Genomic DNA, 27750 nt, shown 5'->3' on the forward strand with positions numbered 1-27750 from the left:
CCCGTCCCCATCCCCGTCCCCATCCCCGTCCCCATCCCGCACTGCTGCTCACCGGCCGCTGCCTGGAAAGCTGCTGGGGGAGCGGGAAGGGTGTCCAGGGCGTGGGCTCCATGGGCCAGCTCGACACAGAGATGTCACTGGCTTTCCCTGAGTCCACCATGGGGTCGTTCACGCTGCTGGAGCTCGTGTCCCAGTCGGAACGGGAACTGCGAAGAAAGTTCATCGGGAATTAAAAGGAGAGGGAGGAGGGGGTACGAGTCAGGCGGGCGCTGGGCTCACTGCAGGGACCGTGTCTGGCAGCAAACACACACCCGGATCCCCACGGCAGCCGTGGGAGTCACATCCCGGCCCACAGCAGGGGGGGAAATGCCCTTTGCTCGAGAAACTGGAAACTGCCCCGGCCCTTTTTCCATTTACACCCCTGGAAGCTGATTGTAGCTCCCTCACACACACACCCCCCCTGCTTCCTGCAGATGTGAACCCTCCTCCTGTTAAACCAGTCCCCATCACACAAAGCTCCTCACGTGAGGAGAAAAGAAGAAATAAACCATTTATTTCTCCTTGGACACCAAAGGTGGCTGCAGCATTAAAGCTCCCCGGCGCTGCTGATGAGGGCAGGGGGGCAGCACTGGGTGCAGAGCCAAGGTGCCAGGGCAGGCTGTGGTACCCCCAAACCTCCTCCGCTTCACCCTGCTCAGCAAATTAAAGGCGAGACCTCGCTCCTCTACCTGGGCCGTCGCGCCGGGCGGGCGGGCAGGGCCGGGCGCTGCTTGGCGCTGCCAGTGACGCCCGAGTCCTCCCGGCAGCTGCAGCAGCCGTTGTCCAGGATCTGCAGGTGCAGCAGCTCCTCGGAGTTGCTGAAGGCCGGGTTGTCCAGCGAGCTGGCCGAGGGCAACCAGGAGCGCGACCAGTACTGGGCCGAGACATCGTCCAGCCGGCAGAACCGCCGGTAGCTGCGGGGCAAGGCAGGGCGGCTGCGGGCCACGGCCACGGCCACACGCGACCCCAGCGACTGCGCTGCCAGCACAGATCGCAGGTTTCCACCCAAATTCCACGGCACCAGGGCAGGGCCCAGCCCCGCGCCCTGGGTGGAGGCAGAACCCCTGACACCGAACAACATCTGGCGGCGGCCCTGCAGATGTTGCGGTGGTTTCCTCGGGAACAATCCCCCGTGGCACATTACGAAACCCTGTCCGGGAGGGTTCCCAAACGAGCTGCTTTGGCGGGGCTGTGCCGCAGCCCTGCTCCCCCCACAGCCCCCCCTGGGCTGAGCCCAGGGCAGGACAGGGCGGATGGGCCCTGTGTGTCCGCACGGGAGGCACTGGGGGTCCCTGGGACCACGTATTTGGGGGCTCATCAGCACATCTCACGTGTCTCCCCACCGCCACGAGAGCGCAGCCCCCAACACCCCTCTCCTGCCTGCACGGGGCCGCGAGCATCCCCCGGGGAACCAGGCACACGCAGACCCCCCCACCCAGCCGTGGCTCTGCGAGGTGCTGGGACCAGCCGCCCCCGGGCCCCACACGTGCTCCCACCCCAGCACCTCCCGCCCGTCGCTATCAGCCGCCGCAGCATGTTTGTCTTGGCAGAGCTCAGCCTAAGCCCAACCCGGCCGAGGCACGGCTCAACCTGACCCCGGATGGGCTGCGCTGCCCCTGGGCACGCACGCCCGGGGCCGGAGCTGCTGCCCATCGCGCCCCCAGCACCCCCGGGGAGGGCAGGGGCATCAGCCCCGCAGCAGGAGCACCCCTCGCTCCCCGCGTGCCCCACCGGCCCCGCGCACCCCACCTGCTGCGGGTCTGGTCGGCCCTGGCCTCCAGCAGAAGCGCCTTGAAGCGGCGGATGACGACGGCGGCGACGACGGCGCCCAGGAGGACGATGCTGAGCAGGACCCCCGCGGCCATCCCCAGCAGGCTCTGCTGCGTCACCCGGTAGTCACAGCGCAGCCCCATGAACCAGAAATCGCTGCCAACGGGGCACCTGCGCCAAGGGGGGGCCATGAGCCGCCGGCGGGGCTGGGCGGGGGAGACAGCACCCACCTGCCCAGGGCTGGTGCCGGGGGCACTCACTGGCAGAGGGGCCCGCGGTCCCGGGGGTGGGTGCAGATGCCGTGGTTCTTGCAGTAGTCGCGGTGGCAGAGGGAGGTGCAGGTGGCGTTCCCGTCCGCCCCCGCCACGCAGGCGAAGCCGGCGCGGCAGGCGAAGAGCAAAGCGCAGGGGTCCAGCGGCCGCTCTGCAGAGACGGGGGGTCCGGCTGTGCCACCCCCTCCCCGCCCAGCGGAGAGCCGGGGCCAGGCACGTGCCCCCCCTGCGACCAGCCCCGGCCGGGCCCCCGAGCCCGCAGGTCCGGTGCCGGCGCAGCCCCCGCACGCCCCCCGCACTCACCCCGAGCCGCGTGTCGCAGGACGGGGGCCGTGCCCACCGCCAGCCCCGGCCGGGCACCGCCGGAGCCCAGCGCGGCCTCGAGGAGCTCGCCCAGCCCCGGCGCCTGCACCCGCTCCGCCGCGAACAGCGCGTCGTACTCCAGCACCACGCTGCCCTCCCTGCGGGGACACCCCCCGCCACCAGTCCAGGGCTGCCTCGGACCCCCAGGCCCAGCGCTGGACCCCGGCAGCGCCGCGGCCCCGCAGCGTGTGACACCCCCCGCGCCCCCCCCGCCGGGGAGCATCGCACGACGCTGCGGGGCTGCGCCAGCCCCCACCTGATCCCCGTCACCTCCAGCCGCAGGAACCCGGGCACCGACGTGAAGAGGGGCGCGACCTGTGCAGGGAGGAAGCTGAGCGCCAAGCAGGATGGCCCCCGGCCGGCCCCCCCCGCCGCCGCCAGCCCCGGCCCGCGCTCACCGTCCGGTTGAAGCTGTGGAGCAGCCGCCGGTGCTCGCGGGACCCCGGGTCCTGCAGCGCGGGGACGAAGCCCATGTCCAGCACCAGCTCGCAGGGGATGCGTAGGAAGGGGGCTGCGGGAGCAGAGACGGGCATCAGCACCACAGGGACCCGTGCTGGCTGCCCCGGGGGCCACCAGCACTGACCCCCCCCCGTGCTGATGGCTCCTGGGGCCTCTCCTCATCCTGCTGCGCCCCGGCGGAGGGTCCCAACGCCCCCAGACCCACCTCTCAGGAGGGGCGGCTGATCCTCCACGATGAACACCCGGGGGGCTCTGCCTGCCGCGGCCGGGGCCGGCGTCGCTTGGGGGGTGTCAGCATCCGGCCACCCTCCGGGGCTGCTCGACGGCTGGACCAGGTCTGTGTTCCCGGCACCTGGGGGGGACCCGGGGCCCCCCCGATGGCCCAGGGTCCCAGGGGGCTGCTGGGGGGGCCCTGGCACCATGGTGGACAGCGTTGGGGGCCCCCACGTCAGCCCTGATGCAGCCCCCTGCAACACCACAGCACCCGGCTCCGGTGTGACTGTCCCCACATCCCTGAGCAGCGCTGGGCTGGCGGTGACAGCGGCGGCGGTGACACCCGTAGCAGTGGTCAGCCCCAGGGAAGACGCAGGCTGGGATGGACCCAGCTGCTGGGGGGGCCCAGGAGCTGACGGGGGGACCAGGGGGACTGCCCAGAGCCCAGCATCGCCCACCCCCACCGGGGTCCCCCCCAGGATTTGGGGGCTCTCAGCAGGGTCCCCCCCTAAGCCGGCGTGGGGCAGCTGGTGGCCCGGGGACGGCCCTGCCGAGGGGGTGCCCGCAGTGGGGCTGAGCCCCGGGACACGCCGGCTGGTCCCCGGGGAGGGCTGGGGGGTGGGTGACATTGGTGCCACAGAGCCGCTGGTTGGGGCAGGCTGTGGGGACGGGGGGACGCGGGGGGACCCCGGGCTGGCGTCTGGCACCCCGCTCTGTGCCGCAGTGGGGCTGCCCGGGGCCACCGAGGCACGGGGCTGCCCTGGCAAGGCTGGTGGGTGCCAGGTCTGGTCCGGGGGGACGTGGCCATGCTCAGGGGGACCCTCTGTGTCAGGTGGTCCAAACACCCCCGTGGTCGGGCCCACGGCTCCCCCCAAGCTGGGGGATGTCACCCCTGGGGTGCTGGCCGTGGCGGTGGGGACAGGCAGACCCAAGCCCGTCCCTGCGGCTGGCTGGGCTGTGCTGGCCAGGAGGCCCCCACGGCCACCAGTCCCCAGGGGTGGCAGAGAGGGGTGAGGGGCAGAGCGGGGACCCTGCCAGGCACCGTCCGTCCCCTGCCGTGTCCCCGCGGGGCTCGACAGCCGCTGCAGCCCCCCCCCAAAGGGCGACGTCCCCATCGCCCCCGGCGCAGGGCTCTCTGTGGCCGGCGCGATGCTCGGGCGAGTCCCTGGGCCGGTGTCACCCAGTGGAACGGTGGCACCCGGGTCCTCCCCAGCCCACGGGTCTGGGGACGAGGGGCCGCGTGAGCCCCCCTGTCTCTGCGCAAGCCCTGTCCCCGTGGGGGTCCGTCCCGGCAGGGTGCTGGGGGACCCCCACTGCCCCCGGGGGTAGGCTGACGAATGCGATGGGGTCCCCGGCGGGGTCGTGGCACCTTCCGCCGTCGCGTTTCCGACAGGGTCAGTCCCGGGGACAGATCCGGCAGCGGGAGCCGTGTCCGGCTCCCCGGGGACTGGGGCAGGAGACGGTCGCTCGCTGCCTGCAGCTGCCTGCCCAGCGCTGCCTGCAGCTGCCTGCAGCAGCCCCGGGCGGTCGCTGGCTGCTCCATCCCGCACCACCGCGGGTCCTGTCCCCTCCCCGCCTGCCCGGGGGCCTCCGGGGCTCCCCTGGGGGTTGGGGGGCTCGGCAGTCCCGGCGGGGGTCCAAGGGGAGGGCAGCGGCTCGGTCTCTGTCCGCAGCTGCCCCACGGCCTCCGGCGTCGGCGCCCACCCCGTGCCAGCCCCTCGCTCCGGATCTACAGGCAGAAGCAGAAGTGGGGGGGACGCTGAGCGGGGCTGACCCACGGCCGGCACCCCGCAGCCGCCAGCTCGGCACCCCGGGCCTCGGCACGGTGCCGGGACGAGGGGCCGCGAGTGGGAGGGTCCCAGCCCCGGTGGTACCTGTCTGGCCGCGCTGGCCCGTCGCGGTGCCCAGGCGGGCGCAGGGGATGGCAGTGGCCAGCGTGGAGCCCGTCCCACGGCAGAGCCGGGCGCAGCACCCCACGAGCACTGCGGAGAGAGGGGAGAGCTGTGCGCACCCCCGCCGTGCCCCCCCTCGCACCCCCCTCTGTTACCCGCGGGCACCCAAAGGAGACGCTCAGGAACGACCTGAACCCAGCGGGAAACCACCGGCCTTCGTCTGGGCGAGCGGAGCCGAATCCTGCCCCACCCGGCCACGCTACAGCACGTGCTGGAAACGCCCGTTTTGCCCCAAACCACCGGCCGGCAGAGCTGGCATGTGCCCACGCTGGACCCCCGGGCAGAGCCAGGCCAGTGCCAGACCAGAGCCGGATCAGTGCCAGGCCAGAGCCAGACCAGAGCCAGACCAGAGCCAGGCCAGAGCCAGACCAGAGCCAGACCAGAGCCAGACCAGAGCCAGGCCAGAGCCAGACCACAGCCAGACCAGTGCCAGGCCAGAGCCGGACCACAGCCAGACCAGAGCCAGACCAGAGCCGGACCAGAGCCGGACCAGAGCCGGACCAGAGCCAGGCCAGAGCCAGGCCAGAGCCAGGCCAGAGCCAGACCAGAGCCAGGCCAGCGCCCTGGTAGGACTCTGTGTCTCCTCGACAGCTGCTCCCCGGAGGGAGCAGGTGAGTGACCAGGCGTCGGGGCGGGGGTCACCCCCCTTGGTGGGGCCGGTGCTGGGGTCCCCATGGGCCCCTCGGGCCCTGCTCTCGGCCAGCGCCCACCGCCCCGCCCGTGGGCACCACACCCGCCGCCTTCGCCGCCGGGGAGCAGCCGGGGCTGGTGTCGCGGCTCACGGCCGGGCCCTGCGTGTCCCACCCGCCACGCGCCCCCGGGACCCCGCGGCCGAGCCCACCCCCACCGCCCCCCGGTGGGACCCGAGCAGCCCCTGCCCCGGCGCAACCGGGGAGCCCAGACCCGCCCGAGCCCGGTGCCGGTACCGGCCCCGCTGCCGCCGCCGCAGAGCCCCGAGCCCGCCAGGCTGCACCGGCCCTGCCCTGCCCACACCGGGCACGGCATCTCCCCCGCCGAGGGACCGGGGCCGCGGGGACCCTGCCCGGCCGTGCCCCCCCCCATCTCGGCCCGGCGCTCACCTGCGGCGGCCAGGAGCCGCGGGAGCCCCGAGAACCGGAGTCGCGGGAACCGGAGCCTCGGGAGCCAGAGCGGCTCCATCTCGCCGCGGCGCTGCCGGCTCTGCCGAGGCAGCGGCAGGAAGCCCCCGCCCGTCCCCGCTGCGGCGGGGCGGAGGCGCCGGGGAGCCGCAGCCCCCCGGGCCCGGGCCCGCCCCACCGGCACCGGCCCCGTCGCTCCATCCCGGGGCGGCCCCGCCTCTGCCTCCGGGAGCGTGTGCAGGACCCCCGGGGGTGGGGTGGTGGGGGGGCCCGGCCCCTGCACCCCCGCTGAGCTCCGGTGCGGTCCCGGGGGCTGCGGGGGCAGGACCCTGGCTCCCCCCGTGGGCTGCACCTCCGGGACCCGCTGCGGGCTCCCGCTGCTGCCGGGAACCGGCCGGTTGCAGAAAAACCGCGTTGTCGGGAGCTGCCGGGGCGCTGCCCCTCCCCGGGCTGCCCGGGGGTCACCTCCAGCCCTGCCCGGGGCCCACCTCCAGCCCTGCCTGGCTGCCCCGGGCCCGGCTCAGGGCCAAGGCTCCTCCCGGGCACCTCTGGCTGCATCCAGTGGTGGCTCCTCGGTCGTGTGGCTCCCGCCCAGCAAAACCCCCGCGCCCGGTCCCGCAGCCACTGTCCCCTCGACGCCAGCCCCGAGGCCGAAGCGCCCGTTCGACCGCCCGGCCCAGCCAAGGTCTTGGAGCACGCTTGGGGAGACGGAGCAGCTCGGGAGGCTCCCAGGAGCCTCACACCCCGCGGGAGGGGAACCACGGCCTGGCTGGGCCAGGATTCGGCGCAGGGCGATTTTCAAAGCGAAAGGGGGCTCAGAGGAGCCCCCAGCAACTCCCCCCCCACGCTCCCGGCTCTGTCCTGCATCCTCCACCCCCCCCGCCAACCGCCCGAGGATCCGTTTTCAAGTGAAGCTTTCTTGGCTCGTGGCCCAGCAGCGCCTCCGACATACGAAAGTGTTTCTTGGCTCAGAGGAAAAACTGTATAGTTTCCAGAAATAACTTGTTTCTGTCTCGGGAGAGGTTTAAAGCAAGCCTCCCGCACTGGGATGAGCCGGGCTTACAGAAACACCAGTGGCATTTTGATTTTCGGCAGCAGGAAAGTCATTTTTCCCTCCATTTCGCAGGGGGGAAGCAGAAGCATTTCAAACACAACCTGTTTTTTTTACCAGCACTGACAAAACAACAAGCGAGGGTGGGAGGAGGGTGATTTGTGGGGCAGAGCAGAGGGGAGCAGTGGGCACGGAGCCTCCTGCACCCTGTGTTGGCGCCTTCACAGCCCCAGGGAGCAGGAATGGCAAAACGCTCCCAGCGAGAGGCACTGGGAGGCCGCCAGACCCGCGCCCGCCCCCGCAGACGGTGGTTTTACCCCCCGGGATAACGGTGCAGGCGCAGCGGGGCTGGAGCCGGGCAGCTCCTCGGCCACCAAACACGGCCCCAGGGAGCCACCGCCAGCGGGAAAGGGACACGCCAGCTGACCCAGCACTGGGCTTATGGATTTATTCCTTTTTTTTCTTGTTTTTGAAGGACAACACATTCAGACAGCTTTAAATACAACGTCCAAGTACAACTTTCCGACGAAAGCAGCCACGGCACGGCGCGTGCAATTATAGTCAAACCCGCTGCCACCAGCCCAGTCCAAGTGGGAGAGACAGCTCCTGCTAAAACAAAAAAAAAATCCACACGTTTAGTATTTCAGCAACCAAGAATGACCATTTTAAGGGCCGAAAGCAGCGGGTCAGGCTGAGACAAGACACGCTGACTCCCCCCAGTAGGACCCCCAGGTCTTTCGGAGAGTCAGGGGCTCAGAGTGTGGCAGAGGGGCACAGCCCCCCCAGCGTGTGGGGGAGCCCCAAACGCGCACAGGAACAAACAGGAACGTGGACAGTCTGCTGCTGCCGCTGGCCTGAGGCCAGTGAGGCCACCAGCTCATTTCCCCTGCAGCCCCAGAGCCCCTCAGGGCCGTCGCTCCAATAACCCTTTCCTGCCCATTTCCTTTCCTGCTCCAGTCCCTGGCTGCGGCAGGGTCACCTCAGGCAGCTGAGAGCTGGGCTACCACCCCTCTGGGGGTGCTTGCCCCCCACTGTGCACAGCCCAGCAGCTGGGAGGAGACAGACTTTCATGACTAAAATCAGTTTGCCATCTACTAAACGAGCCACGGGTAAGGGGAGCGCCGGAAGCGGCACGCAGGGCGAGACGGAAGGTCGCCGAGCCCCACATCCTCCCTCCGGAAAACACACACACACTTCATCCTCGCTGCTCGGCGCGGGCAGCTGCTGCCAGCCCCCTGCCCGACTCTGCCAGCCGCAGGGGCCTCGGCTCCCCTCTGCCCGCAGCACGTGTGGCCCCGGCGCTACCCGAGACGCTCGCGGGAGCACGTTGCTACTTACTCGGCTTTGAAGACCTGGTTTTATTCATAAACATCCTTCTTATCTGCGATGTAATCTACAATCTCTTGTGGGCACATTAACTTTTCTGCATCTCCATCAGGAATTTCAAATCCTGGAAGAAAGGGCACAGATTTAGCCCAAAACAACGGAAACGGGAGCAAGGCTAAAGGAAGCAATTCCTGCTGGCTCAGAGGCAGCTCGGCGGGGGATGAGGCCAAGGGGGCTGTGCCAGGCAGAGCCAGCGCTTCACCGAGTTCCGCCCCGCGCTCCGCTGGGCACCGCGCTGCTCCTGAGCGCAGGACGGGGCAGAGGCAGCGGAGCCACCCAGCCAGCGGCAACTGCCCCTCGATGGGCTAAGGCCACCAACGCCTCCCCAGCACCCCCACAGCCACCCGTGGCGAGGGGAGGGGGTGCTTTTGGTACCTGCAGGCAGGCCAGGGCCCAGAGCCGGCTGCTCGGAGCTGCCGAGCGCTCGTACAAGCAACAGCTCACAGGGAGCCACAGCCAGGGACAGGGAGCACAAGGGCTCTCGGCAGTGGAACCCATCACAAATACGTTCCAGAAAACTTATGATCTTCTTTCCAGTCCTTGTGGCCACACACTAACGCTCCACGCACGGCACACAGCACGTGGGTTAAACACACCGCATCAGCAAACACTCTGAAACACCTGCCTAGGTGTTTTGTTTTAGGGAACAACCAAACCTCACGGACGTTTGTGACCCAGTGTGACAGGTGAGGCATGTACTCCAGAATTTATGAGCTTTAAATGAAAGGATGAAGAAGTCCAAAATGAAGTAAAAAGAAACTTGGAAAATAAATAAGCAAAAAACATCTTTTTTTTTTTTTTTTTCCTAGTAGCATCAAGTATTGAGGATGAAAAAATTCTGGTGAGGAAACACCTGGAATATCTGTGATTTCAGCTCCAGCTGCAGGCTTCACACTAAATGCACCATGGGCTGCCCTCGCTCACACGCTGCTGTCCCCCCTCTCCCCCTCCCCAACAATACGAGGGGGGCGTGGGGGGCGTGGAGAGACAGGCAGGCAGTGTCCCCAGAGGCAGACGGACAGACGCCTTCTCCTGGCTCCCACCAGCAGCCAGCGCACGTCTCACTGACTGAGGATGGCACGAGTTGAATTACGTCAGTGAAAATTCAATGTTACCATTTAGAGAAAAGATCTAATATTCGTTGGCTAGTGCTGCGCTTAAGGATTAGCCAAAAAACAAAAAAAAAGGTAGCGATGAATCCAAGCATGCACAGCTCTGAATTACCAAACTCGTCTTCCATAGCCATGATGATTTCTACTTGGTCCAAACTGTCCAAACCCAGATCTTTCATGAAGTGGGACTCAGCCGTCAGCTGGGGGAACAAAAAACGAGTATCAGCTGGCCGCGGCCATTTCAGTGCGGCAGGAGCCGGACCTCCGCGTTAAACGGGAGCCTTTGGCCTTCCCGGTGCCCGCGGCCGCCCGCCCCGGCCCCACTCGCCTTCTCCGGGTCGATCTTGTCGTACAGCTTCAGGACGTAGAGGACGCGGTCCTTGATGTCCGCCAAGGTCAGGGGCGGCAGGTCGGAGAAGCGGCGGCACGGCGGCCAGGCCGCCCGCGGCACCTGCAAGAGACCGGGCAGCACCGGGGGCAGCGCCGGGCCGCCCCCGCCCGCCCCGGGCCTCACCTGCGCCAGCGGCGGGGCCGCGCCCGGCGGGGCCCTCGGGCGACGGGGACAGAGAGTGGCGAGAGCGGCGGGGCGCGGGGCGAGCGGGGGCGGCCGCGGCAGGAGGCGGCGGACACAGGCCGAGAGGACACGGGCCGCCATGGTGACCTGTTCCCAGCGGGCACCGCGCCGCGCCCGGCAGCCACCGCGCGCCCGGCGGGGCGGAGCGGCCACGGGGCGGGGCGGCGGCGGCAGCGACCCCTGGCGGCCGGAGGCCAGGCCGCTCCCGCAGAGCCCCCAGGCAGCCCCCCAGTCCCGGGAAGGCCCCGGTAGAGCCCGCGCTAGATCCCCGGGAGCCCCGGGCAGGGCACGGCGCGGCAGCAGGCACAGAGTCGTTCCAAAGCCAAGAGGTTTAATGACACTGCACACCCCCAGTGCCCGGCCCACGCCCCCCGGGACCGGCAGCCCCGAGGCGGTGGCCAGTGCTGCGGGCCCTCGCCCCCCCATTCCTCCGTCAAGCCGCTCCTGGCTGGGGCTGCCGGTACCGGTACAGGCAGACAGTGCCGTCTCGCTGCCCGGCCAGCAGGCAGGCCGTGGTGGTGGCCCAGCGGGCCAGCGCCCAGGTGCCCGCCGGGTCTGGGGGCAGCAGGGCCACGCAGCACCCCAGCAGCAGGTCCCACACCGCGATGGCTCCCGACGTCAGCACGGCCGCGGCTGAGGCATCCTTCACGTCACCCTCCAGGTACCTACGGTCGTACACAGAGGGGTCACGGCGCTGCCGGTTGTTCGTGAAAACAGGATCGCATCATTTTTTAAATGAGTTGTTCATGTACAGAATTAATAATTTAAGGCAGCTGTAGGAAGCCAGGCTACATTATGTTGTATTCTCAGGGCACCTGAGAACAAAGGATGTCAAGACAATCCTTCCGCAGCCTCAGGACATACTTGGAAATTGTTCAGGAGGACAAGATCTCAATCCGCCCATACTTGTGCACATCTGTCACGTTTCTTACGCGAGTGCACTGCGAGACCGAGCCTGAACAGCTTAGTCTTCAAAATGCAAGACAGAGGAAGGAAAAGGTCACCCGCCTGCAACAGCTGCTTGATATAAACAAACCCAGCGAAGAGCTCCGACAGCACAAAGGCTCTGACCGCCCCATCCGCAGACGCTTTCTCCGGGGTTTCGCCTGGGGGGTTGATGAGCCTGGACACAGCATTTCCGCAAGGGCTTTGTGGGGGGAGGCAGACGAGCGCGTCCCCGCGCAGAGGATGAGGGAGGCCCTCACCGCGCGGCCACGCCGGCAGCTCAGAGGTCAGCGCGCAGACGGGCGCGGGAAGCGGGCAGGAAACGGCCGACAGCCTCGCCCCGCGCACGGGACAAGCAGCAGGGACGGATGCGGCCCCTTATCACCGGCGAGATGGCAAAGGGACCCGTGCCAGCAGCGCTACTCGGCTCGTTGAGTGATTCTCCCCCAAAAGCACCCCAAAATCACGAAGCCGGCTCACGGTCCCCGAGGTACTTGCCTTCCAGCATGCCCGGGCGGGAGGGAGGAGAACGTCACCGCCGCGCTCCTGGCTGTTTTGGGGTTGAATGCTATCACACGGAACGCAGCGTTTCCGCAGGACTCGCTCTCTTTGGCGTGTGGATGACTTAAAACAACAAACAGAAGGCCCTGATACACAGGAGAAAGACATCACTAAAAACAACAGCAAGAGGGGAAATAACCCAAAGAATTTTCCAAAAATTAATTGGTACATTCTCCCTATAATCAAAGCCATGGGCAGTGATGCATTATCTTTACTGAGCAAGATAGAAACGGTTTACTTTCCTTATCAAATTAGATAAAACCCAAAGCAGCTGCTGACTGATAAGGGCTGATGCAATACAGCGGAATAACAGCTCAGTGACACAATGGATTTATGCACTTATCTGTCTGGAAAAGCTAAACTTGTAGGATGAGGTGACATTTAAAGTAAAATTTCTGGGCCTCATTTTAATCCCTAGGAGTTTATAAATTTAACAGGAATTCCATGTAAACCAGGACAGCTGAAAAAAGCAGCTCTCAGAACAGCCACAGGCCAGCATGAAATACGCTGGGATAGACCTTCTGAGGAAGTCTCCAAAAGCCTGACTCAAGCCATCGTTAGCGGACAAGCCATCCTTGTCCCGAAAGGTTAAATGCTCACTGAAAACAACCAAATCCTTGATAAACTACAAAAATCCATTGGGAATCACAGTACAGGTGAAAGCAAGTGGGAAAGAATCATTAGTATGAACCTTGGTTTTAAACAGTTGATATGCTGGGGGTGTATGGAAATAACAACCACGGCACGTTGGTTTTCCGGCAAGGGCAGGGGCTGGCACCACGCTGGCACCCACCCACGTGCGAGACAGGACTCGCCCAGGCCCAGCCCTGGGCAGCAGAACTTCTGCTTCCCACATGCAAGAGCTGCTGCTCTGGACTACACTTCAATGCAGGGCGCTCTTGTTTTTATTAATACGCCGCAGAAAGTCAAGAATTCGAGGTAGCCAGTGTGGCTTATTTCTCCTGGTTATCCTATCTGCCTTTGAAATACCTTCAGTGTATCTAAACACAGCTGGTATTTCAATCCACTCTAGAAACTCTAACCCTGTAAGTCCCCACCACAGTCGGTGCAGTCCACACACAAACTGTGGGCCAAGCTTCACGTACGTACAGCGTCAGAATATGCTCGATGGCAGATGGAAGCTGGGTAGGAATAACCAATGTGCATTTTCCTCAGGAGCTGGCCTGTTTTCAGATTCCTGCAGCGGGTGAAAATACAAGTTCTGACTGCATTTCCATCCTCTACCTGTTATTTTTTAATCACAGTTACGCCACTGTGCAAGACAGGGGCAGTTTTGGTTCTGCATAAACCAAATTAAGGCAAGAGGCCGCAGGAGGAGGTGTAACAAATACATCGCAAAGCGAGTGGAATCGGAGCACGCGGTTCATTCCCCATCTACCCACCTGGCCAGAGGGTAACTGCCAGGCTGCAGCCCCTTAGACAATCACCATTTCACAGGCAAACCAGCTGCCAGCCAACACCCCCGGGTAACGCCTGCGGCTGGCTGTTGCCCCACGCACACCTGCGAGCTAAACCATTTCCCTGCAAGGAAACACTGACCAAACCACAACGCTGTTCACTGCAGTGGTGCCAACCAGGGCGTCTCGCATTCCTTCCACTTCAGCAAAAGCTAGAACAGTTTCTTCGGGGGGCATCAAAGTCTGTCTGTCCTTGCTCCTGAGCAGCAGATGAGCGAGTGAGAAAAGGCAGTCAGAATAATGTGTTCTGCACTCCACACATCTCCAGAAAGAAGAGGAACACTTCTCCACATCGGAGATGTTTCCTTCCTTTTCTTCCAGCTGCCACACTGAGACCACCCCAAACCCACTGGACTCACCTTCCTGCCTCTGAAAGCGACACTATTTCCACTTGCTGCTCTTGCACGGTCCTGCTGCTGCTGACCAGCCTCCTGCCCTTTAGGCCGAGGACAGCTTTTATATTTCCAGTTTTCACTAGTGACTGCTTGAATGAGTCATTCTCAGAAGAATAAAGCAAGAGCCTAAATTAAGAGAAAAGTATGCCTAATGACAGAAGGAAGCATAACTCAAACATGCCACCACGTATAAAAATAAGCGTATGTTTAAACAGTCTGCCACCTCCAGGGGCGAATAAGCAAGTCTTTATAGTCGATTTTTAGAAATCCCTTCCATATTTTCCAACTGTTAAAGCAACTGAGAAAGTGCCACATTAGTAAGAGGTAATTTCAACCCCTACACAAGAGGAGCTGTGTAGGGTGCAAAGCACTAGTAAGACATAAATACACCACCTTATTTCTCCAATCTCCAGATCTCCCAATGCTATGCACACGAGATTACAGGTGTCCGGCAGAGGAACGATCTGTATCACAGGAATCTAGGACAGCAAAACAAGAATTCAGTGTCACCCACAATGTCCCTTTGACTTTATTCCTATTTTCTAGAGTGTTTCAAGCAAAATGACATTCAGCAGAACTGATTTTCAGATCCCTCTGAGGAAGCACACTTAGATTAACAGCTGAACTCTCTGTTGACTGTTCACGTAATACATCAATCAATCCCTGTTGATATAAGAGACCAGACTGTCTCCAGGAAGCGTAAGGGAAAGAGCACAAGCCAGTGGCTGCAGTGCAGCCACCATTCAGCAGATGAAGCATTGAATTCCAGCAGATAACACGCGACCACACGAGCTGCTGGCCTTCTCCATCAGCAGTGCAAGTCCTTCTCCTCTGTGGCCTGGCAGAATGAAGAATTTATGCCACCTAAAGAACTCACCTTGGGCCCCAGACTGCAAGCTCCTTGTATCTTGGGGACTAACACACAGGACAAGGAAGTTGCCCTCAATTCTAGACATAAGGATTGTGTTCATACCTCTCCAAACAGCCACGTATAGACCCTTCCCCAGCGGGCGGCCGGCAGAGGCTTCCACAGGGAGACAGAACTCTCAGAGGCAGTCACCACACACAGCTCCCTGCAGCCAGCTGCTTCCCACCACACCGCGCTCACATCCACGGCGCAGGAACTTGAACAATCCTGTCCAAAACAAAATGGCACTGGTTTTCTTCCAATAGACATGGTTATCTAACCCAGCTGGAGGTTGAGCCTGAGAAAAATGCTTGGCATTCAGCGTGATGAGAATTTGAGGCTAAAACTTCAGGCTTATGAGTAAAGTGCCAGTAAGGCACCAAGGAAAACAAGGCAGGTGGGTTTCACCCTCAGAGCAGCAAAGATATTGGCTCACTTCACAAAAATCACTTGTTGTTTGAAACGATGGGGACCTGGCAGAGCCCAGAGCTGGGACAGGACTGAGGGTGCCACGGCACAGCCACAGCAAAGCCTGAGTGCCACCCAGGCACTTGCTTCCCTCACTGCACAAACGGGAGATGGGACTGGCGGTAGCACAGACCAAGTTTAAAACTGCACAAAGCAAGGGCTTCTCTTCCCCCTTGAAAAAAAGTTTTCACCTTCAGCCATGTTATTTTTGGCTGGTTATGCTACCCCCCAGCTTGCTCCTGGAGCAAAACTTTGCACGTGGGTTTGGAAAAGCTAGAGGTGCCCCAGCCCCTGGCAAGTTCAGTGGGCTTGGCCACAGATGTGGCTTCCTCACCTGCCAACCCTTCTCTACCTGCTGCAAGACAGAGGACACCAAGGGGACACGGCCGTGGGAAGAAGAGCCCACGGCTCCGCTGTGCAAACAGCCCCGGGCGAGATTTGCCTTCGCCACGGCATGTGCAACCGAGGCTCCGTTCCAGAAGGATGTGAACATCAACACGTGCATTTGGCAGCGCTGTAGTCCCCCACAAAATCTGTTCGTTACTGGGTTAGTAAGTGCCTGAAATGGTGACAGGAGGCCACGGGAGCCACAGGGCAGGCAACAGGGGTACAAGGGCTGAGATCATTTCACCCGGGCTGAAGAAAAATGCAGCAGTTCTGTTTGTTAAGGCATTTGCATGTGTTTAGACATTCATTATTCAGAAACAAACACTGAAATCCTTTATCAGTCAAAAGGACACATACAGCAATCTAACCTTTCAGCATGCTTTACCACAAGTGAACACAGAACTGATCAAATTAGACAGCCATCTATCTTGTTCAACTAGCCATTCTGCATCTCTGTTAAACTTGGTATTAAAGAGCTGCTGCCAACTCAGTAAACAGTGATCTGATGTCATCCCACCTTTAGCTTTGAGACAAGCTGCAAGCTCTCTTCTCGCAGGTCATCAAGCGGTACCAGAGTCAACTGTTCCACTACATCTTTTTTCTGCAAAAACAAGTAAAGAATGAGGATAATTCAACTCTGAAATTACATTCAGCACCTGCAAGAATGAGGCAGAAGCGCGAATTCACTCTGCATGCAGCTGTTTGACAGCTATGGCAGAAGCATCTCTTTTTGTACTTGCACGTCTTTGAAAAACAATAGATCCCAGACAGGTTATTTCCTGGTTTCACCTGAAAATTGCCTTTTACCATCACTTTGCGTCTCAGCCTTCAGAGACAAGTAATTGTCTCAGTACCCATCCCGCATGCCGGCTCTTTAATCTCCTTTACCAAATCCCAGCTGAAAATTTTCCTGAAGGCAGACCAACACTATGTGGGCACCAGAACCATTTTGTTCCTGTAGACGTTTCAGACACGCAGCCTGCAACAAGCACTGAAACCCCCATCTCCAGTTCCATCAAGCAGCATTTTAAAGAATTTGCTCTTGAGGTCAAAAGAGCATAGGCAACAGATGAAAAGCAAACATTTACTATGTTGGCTAAAAGACCGCATGCAGGGCGAGGATGCAAAGGGGTCTTTGGTCTGATGTCAGGTGAGATTCTGGGAAAGGGATTCGCCCAGAAACCCACTGGCTCAGTACCCTTGGCAAAGAGGCCGATCATTACCTGCTCGGGAGCAGCTCTGCAGGATCTCTGCTGTTTGCTCTCTGACTGCTGATGCTTCTCCACGTCCACAGCCTCACCAGATTTATTATCAGGACCTGCTTCAGCTTCTAAAGGAAACGCTGTACCTTGTTCCTCCTCTTTTCCAGCAGATCCGGCGCCACGGCTGTTCAAGCGCAGCGGAGTGGCAGAGCCTTCACACTCCCCAGCAGCCACGGCCTGGGCAGATGCTCCTTCAGGGGAACGCAGGCTCGCCTGCGAGGCGGGGACAGAAGGTGTCTCGGGGAAGACCTGGCTGCATGCTGAGGGTGAGACAGCTGGGGTTGCACCCACGACAGGGAAAGCAGATGAGAAAATCTGAGACTCAGGCTGCGTGGGAGCACCAGCTAAGACGGTCCCTGTGGGAGTAAATAGCAATTCATGGGTGGAAAGTTCCTTCTTGGAAGCTGGGCTGTCCATGTGAGGTAACTTGGGCAATCCATTTTTGAAAGGCAAAATCAAATTACTTTTGAGACTTTTTTCTTCTGGATTCATTTGTGCATCCTGCACGTCTTCTGCAGCCACACCATCTCCAAACACACTCGGAACAAAAACCTCCAAGTCATTCACAGGGGAAGATTCTAATTTCTCAAGTTTTAGTAGTCCAAATTCCTCATCCGGCAAGTGAAAGTCTCTGATACCCAGTCTGGAGGCCAGCCCCTGGAGACTGCGGAAGGAGAAGAGAGAGCTGCAAGTATCGGGGTCCTCCGCAGGGAGGCCAAGAGAAGCAGGACCCTCTGAACTCTCTGGAGAGCTACATGCTCTTCTGCTGTCATCTAGACAAAGAAAAACACAAGAACACAAGAGAGAACATCACATCATAAAGTAACCAGCAAGACATAACACTCTGCAATCGCTCTGCATCAAACCTTCAACTAAAATGCCGCTGCCAAAGACTGCCAGAACTGACCAAGTGCTCAGTCACTTTGTTTGGTTTGGTTTTATCCCAGTTTTTTGGGATAAAATATTCACAATACTCACAGACCCTCAGGCTGTAATGCTACTCTTTGTGTTTCACGCTTGTCAGCACTTAAAAAAAAATCATTAATATGCAGACTTAGTTGGAGAAACAGATGTACACCCATTTGCTGGAAAATCAGGTCCAGTGTGCACAACATTGGCTCCGCAGCAAAGGCAGCTCAAGGAGTTCCCAGCCCTGCTCCTGTTCCACGCACTGCTGTTCGCCCCCCGTCACTGTGCTGAAGCAGAAGTCTCTGGAATTGTTCAAGGAATGTGGGCACCACCATGATCTAAATTTTAAAAAATCTCTCTTATTTAAAAAAAATAATAGTTAACCCACACCAGATTTTCTTGAATAAAAAACCACGGCCGGGCGCGAAGAGCAGCGCGTGCGCTCACCGGGACGCTTCAGGGCTGTGCTCAGTTTTAGGGAGCAAAGTACCTTTTGAGGCACAGCTGGCTCGCTGCCTCGCAGAGGAACGCAGGGAGCGGCGCAGGGGGACGTCAAGCACGAGGAGCTGCTCAGCCCTGCAGGGTCCGCGCACGTGCTGGTTCTTCACGTGCTCCACTGGCTGTTTATCCACCTGACTCACACTTAAGTTGGCTTCCAGATCTCCTATGTGGCTGGCAAAAGTTTCATTCCCTGGGTTTAGAGAATTGCTGCTCTGAAGTGGATTTTGAACCTGTTCTGACAGAGTCTTACAGCATTTGCCAAGCACTTGGCTTTCTCCAGGAGGAGGATCAGCGCTCGCTGGCTGCACAGCACCAGTCACTTCTGTCTCTCCAGACCCAAGAGCTGCAGCAGCAGACAACCTTCTCTCATCTGAAGGTGATTTTTCAAGATTAGCCTCGCAGTTTTGCTTTGCACTCTGACACTCATTTGACAGCAGACGACCACTTCCCCTCGGTGTTATGAGATCCAAGCTCTCTATAAGCTCCTGTGACCCTTGATGCACAGGGGGTGTGCAAGCAGACTTTCTTCTTCCCTTTTGTTTCCTCTGTGATCGTCTCTGATCTCGCTTTGTGCTAGTGACACTGTTTTGAGAACTCGATCCAAGTGAAGTGCTGCTACCACTGGACACAGGAAGAGATTTCTGAGGACTGCTTGAACTTGCTGGATCATTTTCTGCCCCAAGAAAAGGGAACAGCACGATCTCCGACTCCAAATCATTTTCAACTCTTTCCTGGGATGGCCAATCTGAATTTGCATCTTTCTGCTTGCACTTACTTCGCTGACCTTTCTTGCTTCTGCCCAGCTGGCTGAGAATTACAGCGTCTAGGTCCACTTTCCTCTGGCAGTTAGACATACGGCGAGTTGTCCTGACGTAGTACTCAACTGGAAAGAGAAGCCCTTCAACCACCGTGCAAGAGTTCAGTGCACTGTCAGGAGCTGTCACCTCTTCTGTGTGAGGAAGCCTTGACTGAATTTCAAGCTGTTGATTCTCCAACAGTTCTTCAACATTGCCTGGAGCAAGATCTGTAGGAAAGGGATTTAAGTCATTAGTGTCACTGCGGTTTCCTTCATGGGTTTTGCTGTCGTTCGTTATAGTGTTATTTCCATCAGCAGGCAATACTTCATTTTCTGACATTAAATCCAAGAGCCCGTGTAACTCTCCCTGATCTTCACACATGCTTTCACTGTCCGTTTGTTTTATTACACTGGAGGATTCTTTTCCTCCATCACCACTGGTGTCAAGTAAAAGTGAGTCACTGTTCTCTGGGCACGGCCATGCAGGCTCACGGCCATTGGATGTGGCCACAGCACTTGGGGACTCAGGCTGCCAGACGTGGCTGCTGCCCCTCAGCACACACGGGAACAGCCCAGGCGCTCCTGGAGGGACACTGGCTTCAAGCACGTCTTGTACAAGTCCTAATGTCGCACCGGGAGGAGGGAAACCCTTTTGTTCTCCCTGCACAAGTGCTGGCCTGGATTCTCTTTGAGCGTTTTCCCCAGTGTCAGAGAGACAGCTTCGCCTGAAGACTGGTGACCGCAGTTCCTCTGTCCTGGCAGTTTGATTTTTCGCCATCTCATCAGCGTTGATTAGACGCACATCGCACACTGATTCCCTTTGCTCCAATGCCAGAGCCTTCGTCCGTCTCCTCAGCTTCACCAAGCTGGAGGTTTGGGGTTTTTTCTCCTCAGGGGGAGGCCTAACGATTCCAGAGCGCAGGTCTTCCTGGCTAGCCTGTACGCCTTCCACCTGTGAGCTGTCCTGCAGGCTAACCTCATTATTGGAGAATTCGGAAATGTGTTTAAATGGGACAGATGTTTTCTTCTCTGTGTCAAGATCAGAGCAGGTTTTAGTCTGTAGCTGAGAGGTTTCATGTTTGTCAGCACTAGGAGATATGTTATCTCTAGAAGCTGTGGGAAAGAAAGTTACACGTGTAAAATACTCCCAGCAAAGTCCTGTCCAAGAAAAACATCACACAGTAAAACTAGAGGGTTTTGTTAGAAGCGAAAGAGGGGGATTTTACAGTGGGGATGAGAGCGTGCTGCAGACCTGGGGAGGAGGAAAGGAGAGTGTTACTGCAGGCGACTCGGCAGCACTGGAAAGGCCGGGTGGGGGTACGGGGGGCAGCGGCTGTGGCAGCAGCTGCAGAGGGGACAGCGGAGCCGGGTGCTCAGCCGGGAGTTGCTCTGTCCCCCCCGGGCAGGACGGGCCGCGGGGGCACAGGAGGCGATCATGGACCGGGCGTCCGGACCCGCCGCCGGGGGAGGACAAGGGGAAGCCCACGGCAGCTGGCGGGGCCCTCCGGGCGCTCCGGCCGACCCGCCCCGAAGCGAGAGGCCGCCTTTCCACCTCCTACCTGGGGGGCTCCGCTCCCGCCGGTCTCCTTCCGCCGCCGTGCCCTGGCCGTGGCTCCGGGCTCGCTCCGCTCGCCGCGCCCGCTGCGGACACAACACCGGCGGAGGGCTGGGACCGGCCTCCCGGTACCTCCGCCCGCGTGCGGCCGGGCCGAGCCCCCATCCCGCCCCGCCGCCGTCCCCGGCCCGCTCACCCGCAGCCTGCTGACGGTCTCGCTGTACTCCCTCCTCAGCAGCGCCAGCTTCTCCCTCAGCTGCAAGACACAACGCACCGGGCTGGCACCGCCGCGCCACGCCCGCCGCCACAGGCCTCGCCCGGTCCCACCCAGCCCCGCACCTTCTCCTTCTCGGCGCCGCTGAGGGCTCCCGCGGCCGCCGGTTCCTCCACGGTCTCCGGTTCCTCCACGGTCTCCGGTTCCTCCACGGTCTCCGGCCCCAACATGGCCGCCCCCCGCGGGAAGCGGACGGCGCGCGGGCGGCGCGTGGCCATGGCAACCGGGCCGCCATTGGCTGCGCCCGCGGCGAAAGCGCAGGTCCGGCGGACGGAAGTGACGCACCGGAAGCGGGGAGCGGTTGTGCGGAAGCGGCGACGCCGCCATGGAGCTGAGTGAGATGCTCTACAACAAGTCCGAGTACATCGAGACGGTGCGGCGGGGCCGGGGAGGGGGGGTCGGCTGAGGGGGATGAGTAGGGCTCTTTGGGGCGTGGTGGCGGCGGCGGGGCCCGGGAGGCGGCGGGGCCTGGGAGGGGCGGCCGGGGGCTCCGAGCGGCCGCAGTGACCCGGCCCTTCTCCCCTCAGGCGTCCGGCAATAAGGTGAGCCGGCAGTCCGTGCTGTGCGGCAGCCAGAACATCGTTCTCAACGGCAAGGTAGGCAGCGGGGGGGCGGGCTGCGGTGTCCCCCCGCCCCGGTACAGCGCGGCGGAGTGGGAGGGGAGCGCGGCCGAGGCGCAGGGGCCCTGTCGCCACCGCGGCAGCTCCCGCGCTGCTCTGCTGTCCGCTGGCAGCCGCTGTCGGCCCCCTGGTACCGGAGCTCTGCTCCCTGAGAACACAAACGGAGCTTCCCCGGCGTGTGGGCAGATCGTGGCGCTTTCACGCATGGAAGTACGGCGTATTTCTGTTTGTGCTTAAGCCTCGCTTTGTGTATCGGCTCACTTTGCGCGGCTCGCTGGCACGATGGGAGCACAACTGGTGGTTGCCGGCTCCTGTGCGTTTGCTTTGTTCTCACTTTTGACTAAAAGAATCGTCTGTGAGGTACCGTAATCGTGCTGGAGTGGCCTGACCTCTGCATGAGTCTGTGTAATAACTGGTAACACGGGTGGAAATTGGAGCTCATTCATCTCTCTTTTCTTCTCCAGACAATAGTTATGAACGACTGTATCATTCGTGGTGACCTGGCAAACGTACGGGTTGGACGACACTGTGTGGTGAAAAGCCGCAGTGTCATTAGACCTCCCTTCAAGAAGTTTAGTAAAGGGTAAGAGGTCTCCTTCCTTTAGGGAGATTGAAGTTAAGATCTATATGGCTAAAATAAAATGTATCAGCTCGTCTGAGATCTGTATTCAGAGGGCTGTGTTCCTTTTGCAGCAATTTGCAGAAATATGTCCCTCTAAACCTGCCCTTTCCTCAAACTTTCAGCTTTGCCTTGAGGGTTAGCATTCCCTCAGACCATAATGTGGAAAGGCTGGGATATATTAAAATAGTGAAGTGAAGAACGTGTTTCACTTGTTCTCTGTTTGTTCACAATGTCTTCCTGTTGCTAATTTGTGCCATCCTTTAGAAAGAGATGAGAACGACCAGTTACTGTTCTGTCTTCCTTAGCATCAGATCTACCTCTGGTAGTCAGCTGGAGACGGGACACTCCCCAGGGTGATTTTGGGTCTAACATTCTGTTGTACGCCTCAACAAATAACTCTCCTGTCACAGGGTGGCCTTTTTCCCTCTCCACATTGGTGATCACGTCTTCATAGAAGAGGACTGTGTTGTCAATGCAGCCCAGATTGGCTCCTATGTGCACATAGGCAAGAACTGCGTCATTGTGAGTGCCCTTTCTCAGTCTTTTCTTTAAACCCTTGAGTACTGTTAAGGCTTTGTAGGGTCGACTTAGCGCTGAGGGATATGGTGTAGTTGGGACCTGTTAATGTTGGGTTGATGGTTGGACTGGATGATCTTCAAGGTCTTTTCCAATGTAGACGATTCTGTGAAGAGTGGAGAGGTGTCTGCACCAGCTGACTGGAGCAAGCATACTTACTCCATGCTGTTCCTTCCTCCTCCCGTTCCTTCTCCACAGAAAATGGTGCTTTCAGTCTTGTTTTTCTGAGGATAGCGGATTCAGCTGACTGCTGTTTGGAAAACCCATCCCTGTGGCTAATGGGACTGTTGGGGGAAGGCAGCCTTTCCATGAAGTACGAGTGGAATTGTGTTTGTATGCAAATAACACAAAATAGTCAAGATTGCCATCTGCTGAGTTAGAGAAGGCCTTGCTACATTGCTGCATCACTTGGGTTTTAGCCTCCGATTTGCACACTGACATGTGTTAATATGCACCTGCCCATACACGTGTTAGTTGAGAGCAAATGGATGTTTTTCCTCAAAAAAGAAAGTTAATTCTGTTGGGAAGAGCGTTCAGTCAGGGTAAGGATTTATTCCTGTGATCCCTTATACAGAATGTGTTTTGAGCAGTTAAACTTAAGCAGGTAACTTATCGGTATAAGCAAAAGCATATCGTGTTTTAAGTATAAACTTTATCTAATCTCTGTTTTAGGGTCGTAGATGCGTTTTGAAAGACTGCTGCAAAATCTTAGACAACACAGTACTACCTCCTGAAACAGTAGTCCCACCTTTCACAGTCTTCTCGGGCTGCCCAGGTATGCTCCCTCTAACTTTACTGGCACAGAGTGTGGATGACGTGGGTATTCCTCTTTTAAAATGAGATTGCTTCGACAAAGTTGCCTGTTAGCATTTAGTGCCTAGAAATAAAGGTATAGGGCACTTGGTGAAGTGAAAAGTAGCAGTTTTAACTTGTGAAACTCACTGCTTCAGTGTACGCTAGGTTGGTGGTACACGATTACTCAGAACAGCATTACTGGGATGCCAGCTGTGCCCATCCTGTACAGCAAGTTCCACAGCTTTTCAGGAGCTGGAACCCAGCGGGCACCAGGCTCTGGCAGAGGCAGTGCTCCTTCCTCCTCCTCCTCCCGTGGCTTCTGGTTTTGCAGGTATTTCAGTGGTTCAGGCTCTGTAGGAGGTCCGCTTGCTCGTTACTGGTATGTTAATAGGGAAGTAGGTACGTTAAACTGTGGTATGTGAAGGTTTAGTTCCTGCTGATGGACCTGGCTGTGCTGGAGATCTCATCGCACGAATTGCAGACTCTGTGGTTTATCTCCTGATGGTTTTTACAGGAACAGCAGGAGCTGTCGCGGGATGCGGCTGCAGCGGCCTGGCTGACATCCGTCCCAGGGGGTGCATTGCCCTTTGCTGTTCTATTACTATTTACTTACAATTCAAGGGTCGCTGCTTTGAATGTTGAATGCGTGCTTATTTCTGCTTTCTCCTGCAAGAATGGTCATATCCTTGTTCTTCTTCCAGGACTCTTCTCTGGGGAGCTCCCGGAATGTACCCAGGAACTCATGATTGATGTCACAAAGAGCTATTACCAGAAGTTCTTGCCGCTCACTCAGGTCTAGTAGCCTATTTACCATGTTTCAGAGCAGTAAAGGCACGCAGGAGTATTCTGGGGGCGGGGAGAGGGATATTGGTCAGAGAGACCAGGGCACGTCCCTCCACTGCCCTGAGCGCTTCTGCGAGTGTTCCTCCACACTAACGGTCCGGCCAAGCAGTCCCTCGTGAAAGCTGCTGTGTCATGTTGTTTAAACTTTGTATGTTCATTTGAATGTTATTCATTCCATGTTGTCTGAATTGTGCCATTAAATGTTCTGGAGCTAGGAAACCTGATACAATTCCCTTTTGGGCAGCATCTCCCCGTTGCAGCCAGGGAACAAGGCAGAGTTGCCAGCACATACTCTGCAGCCTAAGCCTGTCTTTCACGTCCGTTCTGTTCCTGCCCTAAGGCGAGCGGGTTTATGTTTGCTAGAAGCAATCTCCATCCCCCAGCGGAAGTGCTGTGTGGCTGTTGGGTGTGTTACAGGCCGTTACTGGTTCAGTAGACCCAGTGCTTTCCTTTGGAACAATAATTGCAGTTCCCAGGCCTGTGTGTTGGGGTGGATGGCCTCTTCCTTTCCTCCCTGTGACTGAGACACTCCTGTAGGGACAGGATAGTGTTCATCATCCTGGGACTGGCTTTAGGACTTTTGGCTGACACTGAAACCCGTCTTTCTATGCCTCGCCTGACAGGACACTTCTTAGCTTTGAGCTCTTGAAGCAGACGTCAGTCCTGTGCTCTCGCCCGTCACACAGGGTTAGCATTCGGTGTGTTCCGCTTCCTGAACACCGCAGGCCTTAGAGAGCCAAAGGGCTTTGGAAGGGGATTGCCACGTCGCTCACAGAACTCAGTGCAGCAGAAAGTAGGTAGTTACAAGCAGAAACCGGAGGTGGGTGAGAGAATGCTGCAATCGTCCCCATTTATTACCCAGTTTATATATTTTCAGAAAGCTCTTTGGTGCTTTTCTGCATTATAAAACTTAAGAAGGAGATTCAGACTTCTTGGGAAGAGCGAACATTTCATTTTGGACATGTGATAGAGCAGGAATAGTTCTCACTGGGGGCAGCTCTGTGGAAGTTGGAGACAGCTGACGCTTGTGTGTACCTGACTTGGTACCAGACAACTGGCCAAAAATGAATCTGCCTGCTCTGGTTGTGTTATTAAAGCTTAGCATCGTCCTTCTCTAGCTTTTAAATCTGGGGCTCCTGCATGTTGTAGTGTAGCAGCTGGGGGCCAGGACGCGTATTAGTTACGTAGTAGGTGTGTGGCTGTGGGATCAGCGGCCCTGGAGCCTTCAGCTGTTCTGTGTAATGCAAAGTACTGATACTCCTTCAATAGCAAACAGCCCTACAAGTACTAAAGTGTGTAGTAACTACTGTTAATCAAATGTAAAGCCACTGACTGGTTTGTGTGTATTTTTACTGTACATAAATTAAAGCATCTTCAGTTGTTCAAGTGACTCGAGGTTGTGACTCTTCAAATCAAACTTGAGACTAGGGTGAGGTTTCTGCTGTGCCTGGGCACGTGAGCCGCACGCAGTCTCTTGGTCTGTGACTATTACAGGACTTTACTGACTATTACAGTGTCAGCGCATTAAAAAAGCGAAGTACAGTGTGAAACAGCTTCTTCTTTCTGCCTCTGAGCTGATGACTTGCACCCACGAATGATTCCAGCATTGTTCTTTTATAACAGCTCTGACCCAGAGTGTCTTCGCTTCTCTTCTTCACGCTGAAGCGAGAATCCTAAAGCCCCAGAGTGCCTGTGAAATCCTCTTCAGCGCTGAATCGTTAGGCACACCTCTGGTACAGCGGTGGCTCCGGTAGCATTGCTTCAAGCCCTTGGAAATGGCCCACTTTTGGGTGTAGCTGGCATGACTCTGTAAAAGAGCAGGCGCAGGAGCCAGCTTAGGGCAGGAAGCGCAGCTGGGGCGAGAAGCTGAGTCTGTGTTGAAGCTGCAGCAGCCAGGCTGGTGCTGTGGAGCTGCCTGCGGCAGCAAGGTGGTGGCTGGTTCCAGCAGGGGTGAAGTGTTCTGCTAGAAGCCTGGATTCAGCGGGACCCTTGTACCACCTAGTCCTGTGCTGGCCAGAAATGTTCAGTGTTCAATGGCAGCTGCGTTCCTCGAGCCCTCCTGAAGTGGGAGTGGAGACAAGCGCAGAAGGAAGCTGTGTTCTTCCTGCCATCTCGCCTGGGTCCCTGCGAAAGGCCCAGCCTCGCCACTTTTTCTACCTATGTGAAAAAGTATGAAGTGTTCCTTGCGTTTGTACTACAGGCAGCTTCCTAATTGACTTCAGCTTCCAAAAACGTTTAGTTCCTGCTGTCCACAATCCGACTAGCCCTTGCAGAAGCCATTTGCGGGGCTATAGGAGGCCTCTCCTGTCAAGGCCTGATGGGTTTGGGGATTCTCACGAGGTTTCCTGCCAGTCGGGTGCTTAGGGCTCTGCGCTGCCTCTCGCGAGCGCTGCTTTGCCCCGTTAGCTTGCCAGCTGCTGTCCCTTGAAGCGCAGAAGCCGCATATTTGGTCAGGAGGGGGCTGTGTGTGCTGTGTTGCCATGGTGTCACTTCAAAGTTTCAACACCACATAGTAGTTTCACCGGGATCGCTTGATTAACGGCCGCGGTTGGGCAGCGCCAAGCTGCTGGGGAGGGAGGGGGGTGGGAAGAGGCGGCTGCTGAGGGAAGGGGGCGAGTTTGGGAGCAGGGATGGGAGGGCGGCCGGAGGAGCCCGGGTGATGCGTTGCCACGATTGCTTGAGCAGCACGGCTGTAGCGCACGGAGGGATACGTCACTGCACGGTTACGCCCTTCTTGGCCTACTCTTCCTTCTAGCAGGCTGAGCCAACCCTTCTCCCTTAATTAAAATCTCTTTTATTGTCTCTGTTAAGGTGGCCTCTGCCAGGGTCTAAAACCAAGTCGCCACTGAAGATCTCAAACACCCAGCACTGTTAACATTCCTTAGATTTGGCCACTTTATCCTCCTCTCCTCTGAAGCATCCCTCTGACCTGGGCTCACCTCTTCGCCTCTGCCAGCTCTGGGAAGACGGAGTGTCCGTAGGTTGCAGCGCGCTGCTACAGCCCCGGGGAATTAACGAGTTTCCGATGGCAACGTTCAGTCTAGCACAGCGCAATAAAACATGACTTCCGAGGGAGGGCTTTGCTGCGTCACAGGTGCATGGGGAAGCATGGCCCTCAGGGAGGGAAATCCCCCCTTCCAGGGATCTTGTACAAACACCGACCGCTTCAAACACCGAGTGGCTGTATCGCTTCGTTGATGCTGGGGGCTTTGCTCCAGCCTGCTCTGACCAAGACTGGCCGCCCGCACTGGTTTTACTGCCGGGTGTTCAGAGCCCTCGGGAGCAAACGCCTCCCCACAAGGGTTCAAGGCCAGGCTGGACGGGGCTTTGGGCAACGTGGGCTAGTGGCAGGTGTCCCTGCCTGGGGCAGGGGGATGGAACTAGATGGTCTTTGAGGTCCCTTCCCACCCAAACCATTCCATGATTCTCTCTCGCTCTGTGCTCGCTGTGGGCTGCGAGAGGCGCTGGGCCGGATGCCGATGGCTCTTTCCAGTGCAGCTGCTCGGTGCAAGGGCGGGCGAAGAGCCGCTGCGGGGCGGGAAGGGGGCGAAGCCGCCCGCTGAGCAGA

General features: G+C 58.8%; 4 protein-coding genes across 6 annotated transcripts in view; 1 reads left to right on the top strand and 3 right to left on the bottom strand.

Annotated features, from left to right (window-relative positions):
• LOC141950907 (uncharacterized) overlaps positions 1 to 6229 on the bottom strand; it is a 6481-nt gene extending 252 nt beyond the window's left edge. Inside the window, exons 1-10 of the mRNA XM_074886401.1 lie at positions 6148 to 6229; positions 4991 to 5098; positions 3109 to 4845; positions 2843 to 2955; positions 2701 to 2759; positions 2385 to 2542; positions 2070 to 2232; positions 1789 to 1980; positions 729 to 953; positions 53 to 206 (exon numbers count right to left, since the gene is read on the bottom strand). Coding sequence (XP_074742502.1) covers positions 53 to 206; positions 729 to 953; positions 1789 to 1980; positions 2070 to 2232; positions 2385 to 2542; positions 2701 to 2759; positions 2843 to 2955; positions 3109 to 4845; positions 4991 to 5098; positions 6148 to 6226 — 2988 coding nt within the window. The 5' untranslated portion in view covers positions 6227 to 6229. The remainder of the gene's footprint in view (positions 1 to 52; positions 207 to 728; positions 954 to 1788; positions 1981 to 2069; positions 2233 to 2384; positions 2543 to 2700; positions 2760 to 2842; positions 2956 to 3108; positions 4846 to 4990; positions 5099 to 6147) is intronic.
• A 1421-nt stretch (positions 6230 to 7650) lies between these two features.
• On the bottom strand, positions 7651 to 10714 carry NDUFAB1 (NADH:ubiquinone oxidoreductase subunit AB1). Of its 3 annotated transcripts, XM_074886626.1 has the most exons (5): positions 10229 to 10714; positions 10043 to 10165; positions 9827 to 9914; positions 8555 to 8666; positions 7651 to 7825 (listed from the first exon to the last, which is right to left on the bottom strand). In XM_074886626.1, the coding sequence occupies exons 1-4, from the start codon at positions 10712 to 10714 to the stop codon at positions 8575 to 8577; spliced, it is 789 nt and encodes a 262-aa protein (XP_074742727.1). In that variant the 3' UTR covers positions 7651 to 7825; positions 8555 to 8574. The 3 variants fall into 3 exon arrangements, with proteins under 3 accessions (XP_074742727.1, XP_074742726.1, XP_074742725.1); XM_074886625.1 differs by having other exon boundaries at positions 7651 to 7822; positions 10043 to 10714; XM_074886624.1 differs by having other exon boundaries at positions 10043 to 10714.
• On the bottom strand, positions 10711 to 21092 carry PALB2 (partner and localizer of BRCA2). The gene is given in 15 exon segments (XM_074886622.1): positions 10711 to 10953; positions 11732 to 11880; positions 12905 to 12992; positions 13355 to 13471; positions 13632 to 13793; positions 14061 to 14146; positions 14641 to 14802; positions 15947 to 16030; positions 16653 to 17047; positions 17156 to 17464; positions 18091 to 20010; positions 20457 to 20538; positions 20649 to 20708; positions 20792 to 20980; positions 20982 to 21092. Coding segments are annotated over 15 exon segments (4146 nt in total). The 3' UTR covers positions 10711 to 10721.
• Positions 21017 to 27257, top strand: DCTN5 (dynactin subunit 5). Its single transcript, XM_074886627.1, has 7 exons — positions 21017 to 21099; positions 21254 to 21322; positions 21811 to 21929; positions 22379 to 22490; positions 23217 to 23319; positions 24041 to 24132; positions 26994 to 27257. Exons 1-7 carry the CDS (start codon positions 21052 to 21054, stop codon positions 27012 to 27014), a joined length of 564 nt encoding a protein of 187 aa, XP_074742728.1. The 5' UTR covers positions 21017 to 21051; the 3' UTR covers positions 27015 to 27257.
• Positions 27258 to 27750: the final 493 nt, after the last annotated feature.

The sequence above is a fragment of the Strix uralensis genome, chromosome 16 (assembly GCF_047716275.1).
Source record: "Strix uralensis isolate ZFMK-TIS-50842 chromosome 16, bStrUra1, whole genome shotgun sequence".
Lineage (NCBI taxonomy): Eukaryota > Metazoa > Chordata > Aves > Strigiformes > Strigidae > Strix > Strix uralensis.

Excerpts from the sequence above, each read along its gene's own strand:
- DCTN5 (XM_074886627.1), top strand. The coding sequence starts at position 21,052 with ATGGAGCTGAGTGAGATGCTCTACAACAAGTCCGAGTACATCGAGACG. Across the intron at positions 21,100-21,253 it reads AGTCCGAGTACATCGAGACG|GCGTCCGGCAATAAGGTGAG; the intron begins GTGCGGCGGGGC and ends TTCTCCCCTCAG. Across the intron at positions 21,323-21,810 it reads ACATCGTTCTCAACGGCAAG|ACAATAGTTATGAACGACTG; the intron begins GTAGGCAGCGGG and ends TTTCTTCTCCAG.
- NDUFAB1 (XM_074886625.1), bottom strand. The coding sequence starts at position 10,714 with ATGGGGGGGCGAGGGCCCGCAGCACTGGCCACCGCCTCGGGGCTGCCG. Across the intron at positions 9,915-10,042 it reads ACAAGATCGACCCGGAGAAG|CTGACGGCTGAGTCCCACTT; the intron begins GCGAGTGGGGCC and ends TTGTTCCCCCAG. Across the intron at positions 8,667-9,826 it reads GGCTATGGAAGACGAGTTTG|GATTTGAAATTCCTGATGGA; the intron begins GTAATTCAGAGC and ends CCTTTCTTCCAG.